Source organism: Cydia pomonella, chromosome 25 (assembly GCF_033807575.1).
Source record: "Cydia pomonella isolate Wapato2018A chromosome 25, ilCydPomo1, whole genome shotgun sequence".
In the NCBI taxonomy this organism is placed as follows: Eukaryota; Metazoa; Arthropoda; class Insecta; order Lepidoptera; family Tortricidae; genus Cydia; species Cydia pomonella.
The window spans coordinates 7007431-7027122 of NC_084727.1; the positions used below are offsets into that span (position 1 = coordinate 7007431).

Genomic DNA, 19692 nt, shown 5'->3' on the forward strand with positions numbered 1-19692 from the left:
CAGTACAGAGAAACTAATTCGCATGACTTCAGATAGAATGGCATATAGACATAAGGTCGCCAACCTCCGGGATGGAGAAGGCACTTAAAGAAAAGAAAAGAAAGAAATGGCTAATGAGGGCTGATGTGTGTCATTATTTTATCCACTGACTGAGTTTTGTAATCTTTAGCAGTATCTAAACGCATGAAATGTCAAAAGGTCCTTACCTGTCACTGTCAAATTCTGGAAGGTACTGTTGATACTAACTACGCTAATGGCCAGCTTTTGTAAAGCAAACGCACAAAGTAAAATACACCTTCTGCAGTTGAATTACAGCACATTCTTGAAATGATACTTTATCAAAAGCTTTGCAAAATATCTGGATATGTAAAACTAATACTATAATATAATGTCAATCAACTGTACATATTTTAGCAATAGTAAGTAAAGTATAGAAAATACGGTAAATTGTATATAATGCGGTTTGTATCGCAACTATTTCAACCATTATTAATTATACCAAAGAATGCGAAGGTTAAAAATACAGAGATAACTTGCAAAAGTCAAAAGGTGAGGTTATATTACTTTCCATTCGTAGCTTTATTTTAGAATGAAATACATAATAATCACTGTTTATTCCTTAATCGACATCTCTGAAGAAATATATTCATCCAGTTTACACAGGTTTCATTCCAAACAAGCAAGTAAACTTCCGAGTTTTCAGTGAAAAACTAGTATTTTAGGGGTTCTTACAGAATATGCCTAATCTTAGTAATGAAAGGCCGGTTACCTTAACACATTGAGTGCCGTAGTTGCTTTCCTCCACAAAGCGGGAAAACGCTGGGATCGACTATGAGCGTAGTGCTACGAATACATTGGCAATGAAGAATGAAATAAAAGAAGCTTATTTTTCATTCCATACAGCAGGACTGGTTACTGTGGGAATGTATTTACCAAACGCGCATGTAAACTTTTTAATAAGAATCAAAAACTGAATGATTTAGATATTTTTAACTGTTCAGTAACACAACTTAAGAATGCATTTAAATATCGATTATAACTGTAATTTCTTCTTTGCTTAAATTTAATGTACTACAACATATATGTAACGTATTTTCTACAGACGTATCAAATCACTGATTTACATATTTCAAGTATTTGTTATTATAAAATACAGATTTAAGTCTTTTTTGTTTTTTGTAATAGCCACGGACCTGTTTATATTTTATTTCTACAGATGAAACTGTAGGTCTATTTTCTGTCTATAAGTTTTGATCAAAAATTGTGTATGACTGTTTGTCTCTAAATAAATAGAAAAAAAAATGTTTGGCTTCCGTACATAAGTATTGGTAAAACACACGAATACCTTGCTCTTTGCACTAATGTGAAGATTTTGGTCCTTCATTACTTCTTTCATGGCCCAGTACCTGTTCCATCCATTCCCAATCCTTCATTCGATTTCGCTGTTAGTGACATTGTTGGTTGAAATTACTTGTCCTAGATATATATATTAATATATTATAAGTACTTAAATAATCATAAAACTTCCAGCTCCTTCTAGAATGTGGTCTGATCCGCCCCACATCCCCCGGTTTCTTCGCCCTCTTGCCTCTCGCCCGGCGCGCCCTAGACAAGCTCGAAGCCCTTGTCAAGCAACATATAGAGGCGGCCGGTGGACAGAGGGTGTCCTTGCCTGCATTGACAGCTGCACGGCTGTGGGAGAAGACGGGACGGATTACGGAGGAGTTGCTCAAAGTACAGGATAGGCATGGGAAGAAGTTCGTGTTGGCGCCTGTAAGTATTTATAGATAGATAAACTTTGTCTTATGACTGAATGTCACAGTTCTAGCTTTTTACTAAAATAAAATACCCCAAAAAAAAGTTTCACAATTGCATTGGACTAATGGGAACATCCTCTTATTAAATATTGTATTCTTTTTTTATTTGAACAACAATAAACAATGTTTTCCCATACTTAACTTTTTACTATATTTATTTATACTATAGTCTAGTAATACATAGGTATTACAAAGAATCCCATTGTTGGGCAAAGGCCTCTCCCATCTTATTCCAATTCCGTTTGTCAGTAGCCGGTCTGTTCCATGTTAATCCCGCGAAGTCAGCCAGCTCGTCACGCTATCGGGTCCTTGGTTGTTTCTGTGCCCTTGTTATGTTTCTTGGGTGGGTAGTGGTTTTTTGGGTCCATCTGTTGTCATTGTATCTTATTACGTGCCCTGCCCACTCCCATTTGAGCCTTTTGGCTGCTTGGATTATATAGCTGACTTTTTAGTTACCCACTGCAAACCCTAATCGTCATGAAACAATAATTTAACCATATTAGATATTATATAACTATGTATGTTTCAGACGCATGAGGAGGCCATAGCAGATTTGCTAGCAGATGTTGGGCCTGTGTCCTACAAGCAGCTACCTCTTTTATTGTATCAAGTTAGTACCAACAACATTCAGTAAGGTTAATACGGCCAAATCCGTCATAGGGACAATTCCGTACAGAAGTGTTTTTTTTTTCAACTGTAGGAATAAAAGCCCATCTGCTTTTGATTGTTAAAACTAAAATCAGTTGCCTCTTTGTCAATGAAAATAAAAAAAATAAAAAATATGTCAAGAAATTGGCATTAGGTATAAGAGAAGCAGTACAATGATGTCCACATAGACTCATTATCATTTGTGTAGTATTGTTTGAAAAAAAAAAACGCTCATGTACAGAGTTGTCCCTATGACGGATTTGGCCGCATTGACCTTACATAGAAATTTGGGGCCTGCATGTGTTTGTTAATGTATTGTCATTACACATTGTGTTAAAATTACTCACACTTTTTATAAATTAAATTTACTTTTTATATTTGTCTTTTTTAGGGTTCCGTACCCAAAGGGACCCTATTACTAAGACTCCGCTGTCCGTCCGTCTGTTCGTCTGTTACCAGGCTGTATCTCTAGAACTGTGATAGTTAGACAGTTGAAATTTTCACAGATGATATATTTATGTTGCCGCTATAATAACAAGTACTAAAAAACAGATTAAAATAAATATTTAAGGGGACTCCCATACAACAAATGTGATTTTTTTCTCGTTTTTATAGATAATTGTACGGAAGTCCGACTCACACTTGGCCGGTTTTTTTTAAATATTAGAAATTTCCTAATCTCAAAATTAGTGGCAATTATATAACTTTTTCTTCCGAAATGCTAGGGATCCTTTGATATCTACCTAATATTGCGGTACAATAATATGTAAACTACACTCAGAATTCAGTGCATACTTACCTGCTCAGATTTAATTTTGGAGGAAAAAAGTAAAAAAAAAAAGTTTTGGAGGAAATCCTACTTTTGAGGTTATGAAATTTTTAATCTAAAAATAAAGGGGTATAGTACAAGTTAAGAGCTAAGATAGCGTGATAATGATGATGACAGTAAGGATCATATTTTCAGATCAGCGACAAATACCGCGACGAGCTCCGCCCCAAGCACGGTGTGCTACGAGCCCGTTCCTTCCGCATGCTAGACGCATACGGCGCACACACACTGGACCAAGCTACTGAAGTGTACCAACGAGTAGGAGACCAGTATGGAAGACTGTTTGACACATTGCGACTGGATGTACATAGAGGTAACATCTTACTTTACGGGGCACACACATTGGAACAAACTACTGAAGTGTACCAATGAGTAGGAGAATGAGGTAGTTGTTTGACATATCACATCAAGCCCTGAAAATAACGAACAACTATATGAAAAAAATAATAATAACTTTCCTCACTGGATATTTACATTATGGAAAATATTATTAGACAATTGTATGTATATCCTTCGATTAACTTTTTTTGATTTTTATTTATTAAAAATATCGCGAATATATTTCTGGAAGTTGAACCCTTAATAAAACAGACAGGTGTCCAAAATTAATCCAATTTGAACCAAAATATAGTAAAATAAAATACTGCTTAAAAGTGTGTATGAAAAAGGTGAAAATATTGGTTGTAGAAGTATAAGTCTCGGCAGCCGAGTTGGTATAGTGAAGGGCTAGTCCGGAGTCACCAGTTCTGAAACAATTAAACTTTCCGTTATATTGATTTAAACCAACACGATTTTCATTCATAATTTTAAAACGAATTTTAAAACGCGATTAAGTCCCGTAGGACTTAATCGCGTAAACTTACGTTTATTATATGGCCTGACGTTTCGAACGTGACGTTACGTTCTTGGTCACAGGCAGACTGGCGACGAATTATATCAACATCTTGCTGCACAAGTACAAGTAGTAGTAGTCTTCTTCCTCGCGTTGTCCCGGCATTTTGCCACGGCTCATGGGAGCCTGGGGTCCGCTTGACAACTAATCCCAAGATTTATGGCGTAGGCACTAATTTTTACGAAAGCGACTGCCATCTGCCCTTCCAACCCAGAGGGTAAACTAGGCCTTGTTGGGATTAGATATGGCGTCCGACTTTCAATCCGGAGGTCGCGGGTTCAAATCCTGGCTCGTACCAATGAGTTTTTCGGAACTTATGTACGAAATGTCATTTGATATTTACCACTAGCTTTTCGGTGAAGGAAAACATCGTGAGGAAACCTGCATACATCTGCGAAGAAATTCAAAGGTGTATGTAAAGTCCCCAATCCGCATTGGGCTAGCGTGGGGACTATAGCCCGAGCCCTCTCGCACATGACTGGAGGCCTGTGCCCAGCAGTGGGACGTATATAGACTGAATTATTATATATGAATTATTATATAATTATTTTGTTTTACTGCAATATATATTATTACGCGATTAAGTCCCGTACTAAGTTTAAAAATTATAAAATTTCCTTTATTTCTAAAATCCGGTGGCCACTATGAATTTTCTACGATTTAACGCAGCTACTTATTTCAGTGGCGGCACCTTGCGGCGAGATGGGCGGGTCAGAATCTCACGAATGGCAGGTGCCGGCGCCCGCGGGCGAGGACCACGTGGCGGTGTGCGCGGGCTGCGGGCAGCCGGGCGGCACGACGGGGTCCGAGTGCCAGTGCGGCGGACGAACTGAATCCGTCAACAGTATTGAGGTAAGGAGGCGATAGTTACTGTTCCATAGGTTACCATTTATTTATTTATTTAAACTTTATTGCACACATCACCTTCACCATCACCATCATTGCTGCTTACCATCAGGCAGGCCGTATGCTTGTTTGCCACCGACGTAGTATAAAAAAAAAAAAAAAAAAAAAAAAAAACAAACAAAGAAAAATGTACAAATGGCGAACTTAATGCCATAAGGCATTCTCTACCAGCCAACCATTGGGTCAAACAGACCCGATTAGTTTAGACGACCGGTAAAAAGTTATGTAAACTTGGATAAATCCACAGTTGGATTTATCTGAATTTGAATTAAATTAAGTGGCTGAAATAATAAGTTTTTGTCATAAAAATCATTTTTGGTACAAGCTTTTATTACTTTATTTGTAGGGTACCCTCGGTGGGCGTGTCCGAGTAGTACTTGTCTAGTTTATTCGTATTTATTACGACGACCGGTTTGGCCTAGTGGGTAGTGACCCTGCCTACGAAGCTGATGGTCCCGGGTTCAAATCCTGGTAAGGGCATTTATTCGTGTGATGAGCGTGGATATTTGTTCCTGAGTCATGGGTGTTTTCTATGTATTTAAGTCTTTATAAATATTTATATTATATATATATATATATACAATGTGTCCGGTCACAGATGTCGGAGCCGTTAAGGGCGTGTAGTACAATCGATTTCATCGATAAATCACCACGTGTTTTTTTTTAAGTCAAGAGTAATTAAATGGCGGCATTTTTAATTTTTCGAACACCTGAGCACGGGTGCTCGTGGTATTTTTGGCATTATCTGTCAATTTTTCGTCCTACGAATACAAAAAATATCTTATTGGATGGCTAAACATGTAAGCAATTGATTAAAGCTAATAATTGTATGCAAACATTTCAATAGCAAGGCAAAAAAAAATATTAAAAGTAAATAATCAGAACAGAAACGCATTACTTTTTCAGTTTTTATTTTTTTATGTAAAAACTAGGTCGTTTACCTACATTTTTTTTGTTTTGTGTTTGTAGTACAGGATATTGGCTAGACATCAATACCAAAATTACGGATCTGACATAATAACTTTAGAAGTTACAGAGGTTCCAACATGTGCCTAAAAATGTGTTGTTTTTTTAGAGAAGGAGAAAAAATAAAACAAAGCGCTAATAATCATTTAAATTTTAATAAAAATCATAACAAAAGTATCTTAACGCTAAAGATGACTAACTAATTGAGTAACTGCTCAAAATAGCCCCCTCGATTTTGTAGACAAGCAGTTGCTCTTATCGCAATATGCTGCGTAGACCGCCGAATCATCTCCTTATCTTCTCTTAACATTTTCAATGTTTCCATGTTCAATTATTCTTTGCACTAAATCTTCCCTTGTGCCCGGTATGTCAACGTACACTCTTTGTTTCAAGGTGCCCCATAGAAAATAATCGAGTGGAGTTAAGTCCGGTGATCGAGGCGGCCAAGCGACATGTCCGTCACGTCCAACCCACGGGACATAATGCTCATTCAAATAATTTCGCACATCTCTTGCAAAATGTGGAGGAGCACCATCCAGCTGCAAAATCATCCTCCTCCTGTATGCTACTGGCAGCTCCATTAATGCGTCATGGAACTGTGTTTGGAGAAATTCTAAAAATCGTGGGCCATTCATTGTCCCAGGTAGAATAATTGGCCTAACTAAAATATCGTCAATGATTCCCGCCCAAACATTTACTGAGAATTGGTGCTGGAATGAACTTGGTCTCACAGCATGAGGATTCTCCAACTGCCACAGATACTCATTGCGGTGGTTTACGTATCCCAATCGCGTGAAAGTGGCCTCGTCGGTCCACATAATACGTTTCAAAAACGTTTGATCTATTCGTGCTCTTCTTGTTATCCAGGAACAAAAAACAGATCTTGCAGCGTAATCTGGTCCAATAATGTCTTGTACTCGTCTGAAATGGTAAGGGTGTAATCCTTCTCTTTTTAATACTCTCCAGACTGTCCACTTGCATAAATTCATCCTGTTCGCTATTCTTCTAATGCTCAGTCTCGGGTCCTGTGTGACTAATCTTAAGATCTCTTCTTCGTCCTGGGGTGCCACAAGTCGAACACGTTCATCGGCGGGTCTTCTTATGCCGTTCTCAGCGAGCCGTGCATGAATTCTTATGAATGTGCGAGAATTCGGAATGGGTCTGTTAGGAAACCTCCTTGCGTACTCTCGAACAGCAGCATTAGCGTTCCCGTTGCAATACCCATAAACGAAATGTATGTCAGCAGTGTGCTGACTAGAATAGTAGCCGTCTTCCATTTTAACAAAAACGGAAAATAAACAGCAGGTCCAACAACTAACAAAAGTTTCAACAATAACACAATCGAACTGAAGTAAGCCAAAGATAGCAGAAGTTTGTTATCACAACGCAGAGCGAGGGATGACTGATTGATCTGGCAGCACCCCTTGACTTATCTACCTGCTTGTAAAAGAAAAACTGGGAGTGGGGATGATAATTCTTGGGATTATCTCAAGTTATTAATAAAGGTAATTAACAGGGTCATATTTGAACACGTGTTATTTTTGAAGTATCGAAGATAGAGCTATGATTTTGGTATGCATTTCTAGCTAATATCCTGTACTACAAATGCAGAACAAAAAAAATGTAGGTAAACGACCTAGTTTTTACATAAAAAAATAAAAACTGAAAAAGTAATGCGTTTCTGTTCTGATTATTTACTTTTAATATTTTTTTTTGCCTTGCTATTGAAATGTTTGCATACAATTATTAGCTTTAATCGATTGCTTACATGTTTAGCCATCCAATAAGATATTTTTTGTATTCGTAGGACGAAAAATTGACAGATAATGCCAAAAATACCACGAGCACCCGTGCTCAGGTGTTCGAAAAATTAAAAATGCCGCCATTTAATTACCCTTGACTTAAAAAAAAAAACACGTGGTGATTTATCGATGAAATCGATTGTACTACACGCCCTTAACGGCTCCGACATCATTGACCGGACACATTGTATATTATATATATATATATATATATATATCGTTGTCTAAGTACCCTCAACACAAGCCTTATTGAGCTTACTGTGGGACTTAGTCAATTTGTGTAATAACGTCCTATAATATTTATTTATAATTTTATTTATTTCACTCAGATGAGGAGCTCTTCAATCCAGCCAAATTTTATCCAAACCTAAAGAAACATAAATTGACAACAAAATAATAATACGTTTTTATCGCTGACTGTACTTTTCTTACCACAACTAATACTCGACGAGACAATTCTAAAAACCCCAAACACAATTAATTTGCGTTGTTTCATCACAGAGTTCCTATGGCCTCCTGTCCCCATCATCAGCTCGATAGTACATATTGCATTGTCACCCGACTTACATATGTGTGCAAATTTTCAGCTCAATCAGAAATCGGGAAATGGGTCAAATTTAGCTCCCAAGATTTGACCCACACTAAAAAAAACCTTATAGTGCAATTTTTTCCCTTCAATCTTTAATAGGCACATAGGCAGATCCACACAGAGCGAGCATACGCGCGAGGCAATCCTCGCGCGCAAACCGGCCAGTGTAGGCGCGGATTCCTCGCCTGAGCGCACCGCCTCGGCCAAGGCACGTCTACACTGGCCTCTTTCTCTGGATAGGTTTGATGTTAAAAATAAGTGACGATTGTTTTTTTTTTTTATATTGTAGGACATTATTACACAAATTGACTAAGTCCCACAGTAAGCTCAATAAGGCTTGTGTTGAGGGTACTTAGACAACGATATATATAACATATAAATATTTAGTACCTGGGCGACCGAGCTTTGCTCGGATATAACTATTTATTGTAATATGGAGGTATATAGGTGATAATCTTAACTACGTTTTTTTACTAAATTAAACTTGTCTAAAACAATAAAAATTTAAAAATTATATATTAAAAAAAAAGTTAGTCACCGGGCGAGATTCGAACCCGTAACACTCGTTTAGCAGGCCGCGTCTTAACCCGCTGGACCAGACGGACAGTGGCCGGCAACAGGAAATTAGCGACCATATTCTGCGTCGGAAGAAAAACGCATGAAAACTCGAAAACACGCGTTTTCCCAAACATAAGACTAATCTAGATAGATTGTATACCCCCAAAAACCCCCATATACCAAATTTCAGCGAAATCGTTAGAGCCGTTTCCGAGATCACAGAAATATATATATTTATATATATACAAGAATTGCTCGTTTAAAGGTATAAGATAAATACTTAAATACATAGAAAACACCCATGACTCAGGAACAAATATCCATGCTCATCACACGAATAAATGCCCTTACCAGGATTTGAACCCGGGACCATCAGCTTCGTAGGCAGGGACACTACCCACTAGGCCAAACTTGTCGTCAAAGATTTATATTTGCAGGTGGGCCACACGTTCATCCTGGGCACTAGATACAGCGAAGCGCTGGGCGCCAACTACGTCGTGCCGAGCGGCCCGCCGCAGCCTATAGTTATGTCTTGCTATGGCATAGGGATTACTAGGTATGTACCTTAAATATCGCTAAAAATAGTTCTGCCCATTCGTATTCACTTTTAATATTAAGGGGGTCATCCATTAATTACTTCACACGTTTAGGGGGAGGGAGGGGGTCAAGAAAATGTGACATGTTGTGACAAGGGGGAGGGGGAGTCACAAACTTCGTGACGTCACTTTAACTTCATCGGTAACCCGGTTTTTTTTATTCACTTTCGAACGGTAATCATTTTTATTCGTTTAATTTTCTTTCCTAATCGGTTTTGTGTTATAAAATTACTAATATCTCTTCTATCAAAATTATTTTGAAAATATATTAATAATACCTAATTCGATTTGCCGATTTCGTTGTAAACAAAATTGCGTTTTGCGAAATGTGACCAAGTGTGGCAAGGAGGGAGGGGTCAAAAAACCTCGAAATTCGTGTGACGTAATTAATGGATGAGTCCTAAGGGAGCCGACGATGCTAAATGTGTAGTTACTCGAACGTCGTAGAGACCTATTCGAGGGAGGTCAAACCAGATATATCAAAATATTTTTTCATTTAAATTAGAACTCCACGTATGTTACATATTCAAAAACCCTTTTGATAGAATTAACGGGTTTGACCATCCACCCCTCGAATTGGAATCGAAAGATTAGATAATAGGAAGAAAACAAAGTTATATAATGTTTTGTTTAGCGAGCCGGAAAGCGGCTACAGAATTTTTAAAATTTCGGGAGGTTGGTACAGTCACGTCTGAAAATATCGATACGGACAAAGTATCAAAAATACACGACCTTATTTCCCATATATTAAGGTAGTGTATACATATTTTTGGCACTTTGTCCGTATAGATATTTTCAGAAGTGACTGTACACGATCACAAGTTCAACGTCCGATTTTTACATTTAACCCGTCAGATTAAGAAAATGCGTACAAATAACTGTCAGATTTAGTAATAGCACAATTATATAATTAATTTGGGCTAAAATGTCCAAATCCACAATCTGTTTAACGATTTGTTAAACCCCCATCGACCCTCACCAACCAACGGCTCAACATAGATGGCTAAAAGTGGTTAAGGTAGACTCCGAGCCTAGAATTCTAGTGGCATTTTTAAATTGTTCTAGAGGGTTCTCATTAATCGACCACCGATATACATATATCGATACAATATTAAACAAGACAATATTTAACATATTAAAGAAGATTAACCTTTTGACCACCAAAGACGTCATATGACGCGCGCAGCTACAGCCCAATATCAACCTTCATGCGTACCGACAAGGTTCACGATTACGCGCCGCGTACGATAGGCGTGGCGTTCAAAAGGTTAAAAGTAGAGGTAAACAACAGGCGATCTTATCGCTAAAGAGCGATCTCTTCCAGATAACTTTTGAGTGGTTGAAAATGTGAACTAGAAATATGCAATAAAAACAATGAAAAACGAATAAGTATGTATGGGTAGTTAAGAATTTCACATTCAATTACTTCAGTTCAGCGTTTTTTTTTTTTTTCAATTCCATGTTAAGTCTATTTTAGTAGTAATAAGTGCTCCATTAGTTTCTTAATAAAAGCAATAGTCAATTTTTTCCATTCTATCTGGTTTAATTACTTCTTTTACAGTCAACTATCCATTAACAATATTTTATTTAGTATTTTGTGTTCTAATTATATCGATATATTTTGGAAATCTTTATTGAAAAGAGTATACATTAATTGAATAAAAATTAAACTATGACTACTTATAAAATAAAAGTACTAAAACTAAAAGTACCTCAAACAAACCCTGACCTCTTGGCAGGGTGCCCATCACGCAGGCTGCATCCCCGCACTGTATCGCGATGGCAAGCCTTTGCGCGAGAAAGCTGCCTGCGCGAGGGTCTCCCGTTGCCTCCCTCAATCGCTTTCCAAGCTCCCTGTGGAGCCCACACGGACCTTTGCCCCACGGACCAAGCGACACTTCGATATATGTATATCGGAAGTCGATTAATGAGAAGCCCCTATGACTATGACAGATTTTGGTTTTTTTTTTTTTGTTATGTTGCAACGACGAAATTAGATGTAAATATGTATTTTCTAAATATGTTCTCATGTGTGTGATCTTTATGAGAATAAATGTCTTTTAAACCTAGTTCAAAAATGGCACGATAATTCCGGCCTCTGCTCATATCTTAATCTGACGCGATCGAGTAACTACAAAAATTCCCTCTTGGGCTCCCGGGCTATAATGTAACCAGGGCTGGCAAACCGCGGCTCCCGTTTCGCATGCGGATATTTGGGAGAATCAACTTTTTGCGTCACTCGTTGCCATGGTTACGATTAGTTGTCCAGGGGACAAAAGTTCATTGAAATACTGATTTTATGGTACTTAAATGTATTAAACTTGCGTTTTTGTGGTCGTTATAACCAATGTCCATAATGGGCCCCCTACTAAGCATGTTAATAGAACGGCATACAACGTCTCTTCAAACAAACTGTGCCACTGTTGTCCCTTGGACAACGGGACAGGATAACAAAACAAAAAAAGTTGATTCACCCATTTACATATATCTAAGGAGGGGTCTTACGGGCAATAAGAATGGGGCCCGTACAGCGGTGTCACGCACACGAATTGGAGCCAATCGTGCAGTCTAACGCCGCAACGCGATTGGTTGACGAGTTCGCATCACGCGCATTGGTCGCAACTAGTTGCGTTAGACTGCACGATTGGCTCGAATTCGTGAGTAACACCACTGAACTAGCACCATTCTCAGTGCCAGTAAGACCCGTCCTTAGATATATGTCAATGCATGCTGATCTTTGGATCTACATTGTCTACTAAGACGGCCTATTAGTTGATGGAATAACTGGTCGGTTAGTGACCCTGCCTACGAACAGGAGGTCCCAGGTTCGAATCCCAGCAAAAGTATCAAATATTTGATCCTGAGTTATGTATATTTTCTATGTAAACTGGTCAACATTTTATTGTCAATCTATGATTTCTGACACATGGGCACTTTTTTGCGATACTTTTTTGCAGTGTTGTTATACTGTTTATACTGTATTTTTTTTAACATATCTAAACAACTTCTTCCATAGTATCGTATAGGAATCACATGAAAAGCTAAAGCTAAGCTAAGCTCTATATTATTATACCTCTATGGTTCATGTAAAGCCTATCTAGCGCCACCGGAGAGATTAGGAACTATTATTTATATCTGAAAGCTGGTCACTTGCAACAGTTCTGCCATAAGAGATTGACGTCCTTTCTCTACCGTTCTAGTCATAATTTTATAGATGTACTTATGACGTTTAAAATAACACTTGCACTTGGGCTGTCAAAATCGCTGCCAAATTTTGGTCTGACATTATCTACATTATATACCTACCCTGTTTTTTACAGATTACTAGCAGCCAGTCTAGAAGCACTGTCAACAGACACAGCTTTGCGGTGGCCTGAGCCCATCGCTCCATACCGAGCGATACTTATAGGCCCCAAGGTAACGAACTTTGAAAATACGAAAAATCTGGTTGCATTATAAATTCCAAAGGGTACAAATATAATGACCACCAGAAAATACTTAGGTACCCTAAATAATAAAATTCTCTTGCCAGAATAATAAACAAAATACCAAAAAAGTAAGGTCTAAAATTACACTAGTACTAGCTGTTTTAATCACAACTACACTTCAAATTGTATTCAAACACCATATATAATGAATGATCAACAAATTTTGAAGAGCAAATTAATGCGATATTTTCACCTAAATAGACCACTATGCAAATGGTGCAAGTGCACCATCTGCAAAGTATGGAAGGTAGAGGCAAGAAACAGAATCTCCATATACCAAAAATTTTCCAACAAAAAACCATAAATAGTTGGCGCTACAATACCTAGAATACTTGAGAAAAAAATCTCACTTCACTCCGTCAATAACGCCTAAGTTCTTAGCTACTCTAGCGCTACTCTGGAGAGTTTTGAAAATATTATTTATAGCTGACAGCTGGACACTTTTGCAACAGTTCTGCCTAAGGAGCTTCTGTTCCTTGCCTCTACCTTCCATACTGCAAAGTTCATGCTCCGTGTGCAAGCGTCATTAATGGTATAAGAAAAAGCGCGTCTGAAAATCCTAACTTTATTTCCTATTTTAGGAAGGCTCAAAAGAATGGTCGGTCTACAACTCTGAGCAAATGCTCGGTTTGTTTGACAAGCTATCGTCCCTACCGGGCCTCCGCAACGACATCATTTTCGACGACCGGCATCAAATGACCGTCGGCAAGCGAATACTTATGGCTGACAAGTAAGTTTAAGAATGGTTTATCTACATGTACAACTCGCAATGCTCGGTCTATTAGACTAGCGGTCCCTACCGGGCCTCCGCGACGAGGTCATATACGACGACCGGCTTCAGATGTCCGCGGGAAACGGATACTTGTGGCTGACAAGTAAGTTTAAGAATGGTTTATCTACATGTACAACTCGCAATGCTCGGTCTATTAGACTAGCTGTCCCTACCGGGCCTCCGCGACGAGGTCATATACGACGACCGGCTTCAGATGTCCGCGGGAAACGGATACTTGTGGCTGACAAGTAAGTTTAAGAATGGTTTATCTACATGTACAACTCGCACTGCTCGGTCTATTAGACTAGCGGTCCCTACCGGGCCTCCGCGACGAGGTCATATACGACGACCGGCTTCAGATGTCCGCGGGAAACGGATACTTGTGGCTGACAAGTAAGTTTAAGAATGGTTTATCTACATGTACAACTCGCAATGCTCGGTCTATTAGACTAGCGGTCCCTACCGGGCCTCCGCGACGAGGTCATATACGACGACCGGCTTCAGATGTCCGCGGGAAACGGATACTTGTGGCTGACAAGTAAGTTTAAGAATGGTTTATCTACATGTACAACTCGCAATGCTCGGTCTATTAGACTAGCTGTCCCTACCTGGCCTACGCGACGACGTCATATTCGACGACCGGCGTCAGATTGGACCCGGGTACGTCCTTAAACTACGTCCAAAAGAGAGGTATGGGCATTGTGAATGGGCACAGCCAGTGGATGTCATTCCAGATCTAGAGCAGAGCCCAACTGGGGAAGTACCTCCACCATACAGAAAACAGCAGCCAAATAACACTAGACCCTACTCATAGTGTTGTGTTCCTGCCGGTGAGTAAGGTTGCCAGAGCTCAACGAGGGGGGGGGGGGGGGAGGGGGGGATTTAGGGTTGGCAACGCGCATGTAACTCCTCTGGAGTTGCAGGCGTACATAGGCTACGGAGACTGCTTACCATCAGGAGGGCCGTATGCTTGTATGCCACCGACGTAGTATAAAAAAAAAGTTGTCTGATACTTATGGCTGACAAGTAAGTTTAAGAATGGTTTGTACTCGCAATGCTCGTTGTTAGACTAGCTGTCCCTACCGGGCCTCCGCCACGACGTCATATTCGACGATCGGCGTCAGATGTCCGTCGGCAAACGAATACTTCTGGCTGACAAGTAAGTTTACATGTAAGCGGTCATCGTACCTTATGGGCTGTGTGGCTGTGTGTTGGATACATTATTTATTTGACCGTTATACATGTGATATTTTTTACTTATTCCTTAGGGATAGGATGTATGTTTTAAAGTTCAGAATCGCGAAAGCACTGGTTATATATACACGGTGTAACCCGAAAGATTTAAACCACGCACTTCAGCGGCCAATAAAAGGAAAAAATGTTATATTCCTTTAAGTAAATTTCGCGAAAAAAAATTTTTTTCGTTTTTTTTCATATTTTTGAATGTATTTATACATAAAAAGTTTATTTTATGGTAAAACTGGTACTGAAAATGAATGATTACATGTTTATTTTAAAACCTTATGCAAAGGTTACTTGTCACTTTTTGACATATATCAATATAGTACATTACGATACAAGTGCGAAAAATAGGATATTCGAAACGAGTGGCGATAAATTAAAACACGACCGAAGGGAGTGTTTTAAATCGACACGAGTTGCGAATTACCTATTCGCACATGTATCGTACAACGTTTTACAGTACATATGGCCCTTTAAATGTTCGACACAGTAACGTAATATGCTACTTCTCGCACTAGTGCTATAAAGTAGCCCCATATGTACTGTAAAGGATATTTAGACTACGCCCCATAATGGCATCATCGCCATCGAAAAGGCGTTTTGCACTAAGTTACAATAAGAAGACTTTTTTTTTAAATTGGTATTGGCTCTAAAACTATAAAGTTTACATGACATTTTAGTCTATTTATGAATGAATTCGTTCATAAAGCGGCCATTTTTTTTAAAGATGAGGCAAACGAGCAGATGGATTACCTGATGGTAAGCGATTACCGCCGCCCATGGACACCTGCAACACCGGAGGGGTTGTAAGTGCGTTGCCGACATTTACGATGGGCTCTTTTCTTGAAGGTTTGAAGGTCGTATCGGACCGGAAAAACCGCAGGCGACAGTTCATTCCACCGTTTAGCTGCACGAGTCATGTAATTAAATTGTATTAATTTAATTGTATTGTATGTATTTAAATTGTGCGCCTGGGTGTACATAATCAATTCCCAGATTTCCCAGAATATGTCTAATAAATATGGAATGTCTGTCGGTATGTGCCGGTGAGTAAGGTTGCTTGAGCTCAACGAGGGTGCGGAGTGTTAGGGTCGGCAACGCGCATGTAACTCCTCTGGACTACGAAGACTGCTTACCATCAGGCGGGCCGTATGCTTGTTTGCCACCGACGTAGTATTAAAAAAACTTAGATAGTGTAATACGTACATTTTGTTCGCAGAATGGGCTACCCTCTGGTGATAGTTTGCGGTAAAGGTGTTTTAGAAACCCCACCAAGGCTCGAGCTGCACTCGCGAGGCGAAACACAGTTGCTAACACTAGGCCAACTCATGTGGGCGCTACAGGACGGAAACGAAAAAGTTGCAAATAAAATGTAAAATAATATTTGTGTTTCATTTATCTTAGAAACGGCACGGCTTCCTCACAATAATACAGGCGTCCATAGGCTACGGTGACTGCTTACCATCAGGCGTGCTTGTTTGCCACCGTCGTGGTATAAAAAAATAAACAATATTATCCTTCCCCAAAATAGCGACTAGTAAACATCTAAATGCAACTAGTAAAAAAGACGTCTCACGCCTTATTGCTACGTAACACGCTTAAAAATTAAATTATATATAATAGTATTTTATGCAATAGTTGTATAAGAAGGGTAAAAAAAGGCGAGTGGCGTGAGTTACAATGTGAGCCGGAGCCGAAGGCGTAGGGCCTACGCCGTAGGCGAACATTGTAAAGGAATACGCCACGAGCATTTTTTGATCTACTTATATAACGGTGCATACCTACAATACTTTTCCTACGAGTCAACAAAAAAATCTTAATTTAGGTAAACAAAGCAAAAGTATATATTATCTAAGATACGCGAGCATACCTTGTTACGCGCCCGGCCCGCCGCGGCCCGGCTGGTCGGCGACACCTTCTCGTAACTCATGAGGCTCTGGTACTTCCTCTTTGCTGAATTAAATTTGTGGACAGTGTTTTCTCGATTTTGGCCATTGTAGCCTATGGAGGCTAACAAGCATCGCTAAGCGGTCTTCGTAGTCTATGGGTGTTGGTATTTTACGGGTGTCACATGCGTGTTTCTGACTTATGAAGCAATTGTTTCTACTATGCAACCAAATGAATATTCTGTAAGTTAGCAGCAATGCACTTAGTTTGGAACTTATTGCCTAGTTAATTAATAAGTAAGTACGGTACATCTTATAGCTTATTGTGGTGGTAATTTAATTTTGTTTAATAGAAACGTTTTCAATTTACATTTAAACATCCTAAATGATTTACATTCCCTTATATCATACGGTGTTTCATTATACAATTTGGGGACCAGATACTTTCTACTTCTTTTTCCATAATAATTATTACGACACGACGGAACCTCTAACATTTTTTAGGGTTGCGTAGCCAAATGGCATAAAACGGAACCCTTATAGTTTCGCCATGTCCGTCTGTCTGCTGTCTGTCTGTCTGTCCGAGGCTTTGCTCCGTGGTCGTTAGTGCTAGAAAGCTGAAATTTGGCATGGATATATAAATCAATAAAGCCGACAAAGTCGTACAATACAATCTAAAAATTTAATTTTTTTTAGGGTACCTCCCCTACACGTAAAGTGGGGGTGAATTTTTTTTTTCGCTTCAACCCTAGAGTGTGGGGTATCGTTGGAAAGGTCTTTCAAAACTAATAGGGGTTTTCGAGAAACATTTTTTGATAAAGTGAATATATTCGGAGATAATCGCTCCGAAAAAAAAAATGTGTCCCCCCCCCCTCTAACTTTTGAACCATAGGTCCAAAAAATATGAAAAAAATCGTGGAAGTAGAGGTTAAGAAAGACATCAAATGAAAACTATAGCGGACATGATCAGTTTAGCTGTTTTTGAGTTATCGCAAAAGTTTTCCCTTCATAGTAAAAAGACTTACTTTAATTAGGTACTGATTGTGCAAATTTGCCTATTTGTTTAACTCGGGTAAAAGGTACCATTTACTACACTTTAAGCTCCAGTTTAGCTTATTGTGACGGAAGAGTAACTACGGAACCCTACACTAAGCGTGCCGACATGCTCTTGGCCGGTTATTTAATATTCTTAAATACATATCGGAATCGGCGGCTATTGTACCGTTGTAAATAATATACCAAAGAGTAATCTAAGTATAATACAATAAGTACTGATACCAAAGAGTAAAATAAGTATAGTCTGTTCGGAAAGAGAAGAGTCGTGGAATGTATTGGGTCCAAATTGGGTCCCATACATTCCACGACTCTTCTCTTTCTGCACAGACTCTTAAGTACTGAACGAAACACAGAAAAAGGCGCGATATTCAAACGAAGGTTATCATCCTATAGACAATTTGAAATTGGCGCCTTTTTCTACTGACAAACTTGATTGGCCGACAATAATCGCTGTGCCAGAGTATACCTATACAGTATAATGACATCCATACATGGAATGAAGGGCCACGGTCTTTAATCATTGAGCTACTATGAGCTTAAGCTAATTTGCTACTTCAATATTTAGTATTCAGTATTTATTTCTTGCAAACCATGGTATAGTCGATAGATTTGTAGCTGGCCCTCAACGGCTTATCCATTGTCTATAGTTAACTAAAACGGCGCGTGCCAATACCTGCAAAAAAGGGCCCGGTACTTTAACAGGTTATTTAATTACAACTCCTATGGTAATTGAAATAAGATTCAAAATGAACAAATGGAAAAATTATTTGCGAGTTCTTGTGTGGTCCCTATACGGTTACTGAGTGCTGGCGAGTCGAACGCTACCGAACCAGCCTAAAATGTGTCCGCGATATGCGTAACAAAGGCGCGTTATCGGAGAGCACACATACACTGGTTTTTTGAGCGTTAGACTAGCCCGCGCTCAGGTGCCAGTTAGAATTATACGACCCTTTTTTTTAGTTAACAATAGACAATGGATATGCCGTTGAGGGCCAGCTACAAATCTAACGACTATAACACATATTTAGTTCTCATACATATCATATGGGACCCTGAATCGGCTATAGCAAAAGCAAATATCAGATATTCTAACTCTCTTAAATATTTGATTCTATAAGGAGTGTTCATAGAATAGCGTAAATATTGAAGTAATAAAACTAAGTAAATCCTTTGGCTTACCAGTAGACGTATGTGCGGTATGTGGCTGTAGTGCTGTACTTAATACTTACTTAATTATAGGTATGAAGCAAACTCAGGATCAAGGTGGCTAAGAATATCTTTTAAAATAACACCTACGTACAATAATACCTACATATACTAGTAGGTACATCGTACTAAGTGTTCTACAATGTACACAGTACATATACTACTTTCGAAGTCCATTAGCACTCGACTCGACAATCATTGTACTCCGAGCAAGTACTCCAAAGAGTGCGTAACTTTTTTTCAACGCAACGCAAAGCGCGCCAGTCGACGGTTGTCCGGCATCCGTGGCTGCCGCGCGCTATTAAATTAAAAAAAAAAACTGTCAAAACATTACATTTTTAAATTCGTGTTTTGGACTTTGGGGTGAAACTAGGTAAGTGTTCATTTACTATTTTTGTTGTAGTGTTAAATATTTTATCTCAATTTATCTGAGTATGTT

The 19692-nt window shown here is 38.9% G+C and overlaps 1 protein-coding gene and 1 long non-coding RNA gene across 3 annotated transcripts; one reads left to right on the forward strand and one right to left on the reverse strand.

Moving 5' to 3' along the window:
* Positions 1–389: 389 nt before the first annotated feature.
* Positions 390–16486, forward strand: LOC133531508 (probable proline--tRNA ligase, mitochondrial). Of its 2 annotated transcripts, XM_061869769.1 has the most exons (9): positions 390–549; positions 1531–1773; positions 2347–2427; positions 3430–3607; positions 4869–5038; positions 9445–9563; positions 12924–13020; positions 13673–13821; positions 16325–16486. In XM_061869769.1, exons 1-9 carry the CDS (start codon positions 457–459, stop codon positions 16479–16481), a joined length of 1287 nt encoding a protein of 428 aa, XP_061725753.1. In that variant the 5' UTR covers positions 390–456; the 3' UTR covers positions 16482–16486. The 2 variants fall into 2 exon arrangements, 1 of the variants encoding a protein (XP_061725753.1); XR_009801543.1 differs by lacking the exons at positions 12924–13020; positions 13673–13821; positions 16325–16486 and adding an exon at positions 8190–8289 and having other exon boundaries at positions 9444–9561.
* LOC133531510 (uncharacterized) lies at positions 3324–16447 on the reverse strand. Its single transcript, XR_009801544.1, has 2 exons — positions 16312–16447; positions 3324–4040 (listed from the first exon to the last, which is right to left on the reverse strand). It is a non-coding gene; the product is annotated as an uncharacterized LOC133531510 (long non-coding RNA).
* Positions 16487–19692: the final 3206 nt, after the last annotated feature.

Excerpts from the sequence above, each read along its gene's own strand:
- LOC133531508 (XM_061869769.1), top strand. The coding sequence starts at position 457 with ATGCGGTTTGTATCGCAACTATTTCAACCATTATTAATTATACCAAAG. Across the intron at positions 550-1,530 it reads TAACTTGCAAAAGTCAAAAG|CTCCTTCTAGAATGTGGTCT; the intron begins GTGAGGTTATAT and ends TAAAACTTCCAG. Across the intron at positions 9,564-12,923 it reads TATGGCATAGGGATTACTAG|ATTACTAGCAGCCAGTCTAG; the intron begins GTATGTACCTTA and ends TGTTTTTTACAG.